General features: G+C 41.0%; 1 protein-coding gene across 1 annotated transcript in view; it reads left to right on the top strand.

The window, feature by feature from the left end:
- The window catches only part of ABCD2 (ATP-binding cassette, sub-family D (ALD), member 2), a 49,428-nt gene that overhangs the window by 43,322 nt on the left and 599 nt on the right, over window positions 1-5,507 (top strand). The window contains exons 9-10 of the mRNA XM_010131409.1: window positions 2,264-2,348; window positions 3,083-3,208. Of these exons, the coding sequence (XP_010129711.1) occupies window positions 2,264-2,348; window positions 3,083-3,208 (211 nt within the window). The remainder of the gene's footprint in view (window positions 1-2,263; window positions 2,349-3,082; window positions 3,209-5,507) is intronic.

Genomic DNA, 5,507 nt, shown 5'->3' with positions numbered 1-5,507 from the left:
CAGCAGGAAGAAAAGAGAAACAAGTAAGTGCATTATTGTCAATGCACAGTAGGGAGTCAGTTTATTGTGAGTTACAGTGCCTAAGAGTTCAGAGGAAATCCTTCAGGCATTAGAAAATAATTTTTAAAAGGGATAATTTTAAAACAGATCCTTCCTTATCTGTTGTTCGAGACATTCCAAGTGGCAAATAGGAAAGTTCAGGAAGGGAGCTAGGCAGGAAGAGAGGACACACTTCCAATTTTCAGTTAGAATATGAGTTGAAGTGACCACAGAGCTGACCATTGTATGCAGGTAAATGGAGGCTAAATCTCATACCTTTAGAGGAAATAATAGAATGGTTTTGCTGACAAGATGATGCTTATTTTTGAACTTCATTCTGTTTTTATCTTTTAATAAGTCTTTATAAACCAGCTGATCTGGAGGAATCTTTATGAACATAGGCACTGCTTCCCCAGGCACATGTGCACACATGCACCCCCACCCGCACCTTAGCTCAGATTCAGATCCCTGAAGCTCATCTATATTGTCATCTGAAAAATAACAGAATATAAGCAGCAGCCCGAACGTTGTCTTCAGATGCTCAGTTGTTTCTATGGCTTTCATGAAGGACCATTCCCATCCCTTGCCTCTAGAACTCTGTCTAAAAGTAGCGCTTCAGGTGTATTACAGTCTTTTTTGGAAGCTGAAGGTGTTGGTGTACAGCTCTCCAGCTCTCCGTGTGGTCTCAGCACTGGGACTGCTGATCAGCAGCAGCATCTTGTTTATCTGTTCCCTTTGCCAGAGTTCATCCAAATGGTGATTCAGTTAATCATTACACAACTCCCTAGGAGCCTGCTGATAGAAAGCACTGGGTGGGGGTGCCCACTGGGATCCTTAAACAAGAATGGAAGGAAAGAAAGGAAAAATAGTAGGATCACTACAGTAGGATCAGTACAATTTTGTGTAGAGAAAATTCTTGGAATTCAGACTCTAGCATTACCAATTCCTATCTTCAGTCACACAACCTCTCACCACATGCTTCACTGAGCCGTTGTTCAGACCTACCAAGCCCTGTTGCAGCACCAGCCACAGGCAAAGCACTCCACAGCCTCCTGTGCCTTCACAAGCCCCACTTGTCTCACCTGTGGTCAGGTATCAGAAATGACACAGCCCACCCTTCTTGCCTGATCTTGTTTCTAGTGTTTTCTGGTAAATATTTATTTTCAGTTGCACAGTGGCAGAAAAGGGGTTTTGGTTGCGTTGCTAATCTTTTAGTTACAGTGCTTCTGGGCTGATCTGGAAAAAAAGAGTTATTTTCTTCCCTCGCCCCACCTCCAGCTGTCTGTCTCATGAATAGATGAGCTATTGAGAGAAACATCTTACTGGATTTTCTCTACATCCGTACTTTCCATTTTCAAAACTCATCTATTTTGCTATGCTATCCTTCTGGGTTGTTTGATTGGAAACTTATTTTCAGTAGGGTAATTTGGTATTTGATGTTTTTCATTAGTGGGAATGAATCATGCCAGAGTATTCACAGAAACACCAGTCTGCCATAAGATTACAGATAAAATCCATCACGCTCCCTTGCATGTATCTGAAAGTGATAAGGAAAAAAATCAGTAAGAGGCCATGCAGAAGGTTAAATAAGGATACCCAGTATTATAACAGTCGTGGATTCTTTCAAAATACAAGGTAGTGGGAAATAGGTGTAGAAAATCCTCCCGTCTGTATGTGATTTTGTATGTTAGCTGCTTGTCTCTGCACACAGAATGCATCCCTGTGTCTGCATCTGTGTTTCTGTTGAGTTTGCTGACAGTTATTCTTTGCCTACTGCAGTGACTGGAGTCTGGCACTGCTCTTTCTGGTTGTTACACTTAATTTCTTTAAATATGTTTTTAAATTTTCTCTCACACCTTTCAAGAAGAAATAGCAAATTATTCTATAAAACAAACATGACAGAATAAAATTTTTAGTTATACAGAGGTAAAAGATGTTTTTTTGAAGACGCGGTAGGTGATTTTTTTCGACAATAGCTACATGATCAAGAAGGTTAAACTCTACTTTCAAAACTGACATGATATTTAGGATATTTTTCCAACTGAGAGCCAGTGGAAGAGCACTGAGGTGATTCAGTTGTGATCCAGAACCTTGAGCTGTCTCTTCTGCAGTGGAAATGCTCTTTATGATTTCGGTTGCAGGTTGCAGAGATTTTGCAAGTGATGCTGCATTTCCTTCATAAATCTACGTTGTCCTCATGCATTTTGTTTGCATTTTTTAAAAGGCTGGGATGCCATCATGGATTGGAAAGATGTCTTATCAGGAGGAGAAAAACAAAGGATGGGCATGGCTCGGATGTTTTACCATAAGTAAGCATTTTGATTTGCTCTTTAAATAGCATCTGAAGATGAGAAAGAGTTTTGGAGGTTTGCTGTAATGGTTTGAGCAGCCATAGGCTGTAATGTCCATGCAATATGCAATACTGCTAGATAGTTGCATAGGACTGCAGACCTTGTCATTTATTCATACAAGCTCTGCTTTTAGTTTGGGCAATGCTTCTTAAGCTATGCTTTTGGCAACATAGCATTGCATTTTCTGGATGTTCCTTCCTTTAACATCTCAGGCGCAAACATGCTTCTTCCCTGCATCTGTCCTACCAATATTGCAGAAGTCCAGTGGACTGTTGCAGAGGCTATGGCAGTTTGAAAGCCAAACTCCAAAACTTACTGGTTTTGGAGACTGCAAGCATGCAAAGGCAGCCCAGTCCCTATATAGTGGTGGATAGAAAGTTTGTGAGTTGGCTGTAGCTACTGCATAACTTGATGATAGGACAGAATAATACTAGGTCAAACTAGAACACAGAAGTTAGATCACTGTGTACTCAGATGGACCAGGAAATAAACCCCATTTTTCCTGGAAGCTGGCTCAGCACCTGAATCACGCATGGAAAATATATATTGTTGCTAGCCACTTTCCAGCTGTAGGTGAAAGACAGCTGTCTGGCAAAAGTAGCTCTCCCCTTTCTGTTCTTTCAATTTAACTTCATGCATGGGAATACTGTCCAAAACATAGAGGAGTAATGTTCTTTATCTGCTTTTGAAAGGCCAAAATATGCATTGCTGGATGAATGCACGAGTGCGGTAAGCATCGATGTTGAAGGAAAGATATTTCAAGCTGCAAAAGCTGCAGGGATATCCCTCCTCTCCATAACACACAGACCTTCTCTTTGGTAAGTATGTTCAGGGATTTATCATGGTCCTTGCTTTTAACTTCCTGAGAGGCAGTGGATTGGCCTTTATTCTTTGTACTAGGGCAGGTGTTAATCAATATCCTCTGCACTTTCTGAGATAACTTCTCTACAAGAATAGAGATGTAAATGCATTTAGCATTGGTATTTTTCATTCTTTGACACATATTTAGTTCTTCCTCTTGTTTTATTTTAAATGTGCCTCAGTTATTAACTATTAATAGCAACACGCAGGTTATCTAAGAGGCAATTATTTAGTCCACCACACTACAGTCACACAGATGTCACCAGATTATTCTGTAAAGATGACAAGATACATAAGCTGCCCTGGGGAAGTTGACCAGTGCAAAGAGAAGAGAGGAAACGTGGCAAGTGGTTGAACTACTCTTTGTTCTTCCATAGGAATAACATGGCTGGTGTTTAACTTCAGTTGTGTCCTCTGTCAGCAGCTTTCAAAATTTGATTGTCTATTAAAAAAAGAAATTCTGAGAAACATCATTCTTGGGATGGAGTGCTGAGTAAGGAAGAGGCCCTCAAAGGAAATAAATGTAGTTACCGAATACATAAAACAACCAAATACTTTAAAGGGCAAAAAGAGATCAAGAAGGTGTAAGCTAACATTAGCAGAGACTATTTTTTCTGAACTCCTTGATCTCCACTGTCAGATGGTTTGGTTTTTTTAAACCAATAACGAAAAATCCGTTACCAGTGTGTTGCCTCAAAGGAAAGAAATTGTATCGGTGTACGCTTCTCTGAAAAAGAATTGTTACCCCAGCATTCCTCCTTCCTCCATGTAGACTGTGGCGGTGAAAATGGCTTTGGTTGGATCAGGGCCTGAATGTTAAGAAAATATGGGTATTCTGATAGGAAAAAAATGTCACAGACATTTGTTTGTAAAATAATTTAAATTGCACTTAAAAAGAAAAATACTATTGATTTTTTTCTGTTTGGCATTATTTTAAAGCCACTGCTCAAGAAAACATATACTTGAGATCATCTCACCTATAAATAATGATGATGCAGAGGGAAGTTATGCAAAAGAACTTGCAAGAAAGATCTTTTGAATTCAGTTTCCTACTGACATTTCTTGTTTGCTAGTGCTAGTGATATTCAGGAAGGTTTGGAATTGTTCTTCTGACCTCCACAGTGTTACTGAAATTATCAGAAATCTGGTGATTTGTGGGGTTCTGGAGAAGAAAACAAGTGCCGAGTACTTAGAAATACGCATCAAAGGCCTTTAACTGAGGTGTGCTTTCACAGGAACTGCATGGTGTAGGCAAAAACCGGGTCCTCATGCTGATTTCTCTTTCTCAAGATTATGCCAGGAAATATTTGAACTTTTAATCAAAATATTAGCTACTTTCCTAGGCCACGAACCTTGGATGGCTCAATCAGCTTTCTTAGCTTCCTGATTTTTGGGGGGTTTGGTGGCTGCAAAATAGAGGGGTAGATTAGGCATTTGGTGTCACAAAGAACAATATGCAAGAAGTGGTGAATATAAGCCTGGATTTGAATCTCTTTTGAGTCCCATGTTATAAGCTATTGAGTGTATTAAGCTGTCACATTCCCTGGATGAGATTTATAATTGCTGTTTTATGATGCATCTCATCTTCTGTAATTTATAGTGATAAATTACACAGTCATACCAGCAGCTCTGAGGGAACTCTGCTTCCTCACTTGCCCCTGCTGATATACGTCTTGTCAGGTCTTGACAAACTCCACTTGTACACCGTTGAATGTTTTCAGCACACACACTTTGCTAATCACTGAAAGATCTGGGACTCTTACAGACTGTTTTATTTTGGCCCCTTGCAAACCTGAACTGTGTTTTAAGATTGGAGGTTTCTTTAGCCAGCCTTTTAAGATGCAGGGGACCAAACTGAGGTGTACATTGAACAAGATGGAGTTTTATCAGTAGCATAAGGTGCAACATGCCTGACCGAACGTTTTTTCTGCTAAGGAGGTAAAACATCTCTCAGAAAGTGAGGTAAATAAAAACTGGGTCTAGCATGCCTGGGGAAGAAGGGAGCCTTGTCTGCTACTGCTGTTTGGGCTTCTGGAGAAAAAGGAATCTGGTGGAGTTGCAGTGAAGGCAACTGTAGCCGCAGACAGTTTCTAGGAGGGGGGCAGAAGGAGAGAGGCTGTCACCTTGGCCAGGGACAGCAGATGATGAGGGGACCCTCCACAGCCTTGCTGCCCGCTCCTGCCAGCGTCACGGCAGGGGAGAGCCTCAGTGAGGCCAGCCACGGGGGCTGCTCCAGGCAATGACCCACCAACCCGG

Source organism: Buceros rhinoceros, unplaced genomic scaffold (assembly GCF_000710305.1).
Source record: "Buceros rhinoceros silvestris isolate BGI_N320 unplaced genomic scaffold, ASM71030v1 scaffold2302, whole genome shotgun sequence".
In the NCBI taxonomy this organism is placed as follows: domain Eukaryota; kingdom Metazoa; phylum Chordata; class Aves; order Bucerotiformes; family Bucerotidae; genus Buceros; species Buceros rhinoceros.
Note: the sequence above shows the minus strand (reverse complement) of the source record. Positions and strands in the feature narration are given on the sequence as shown.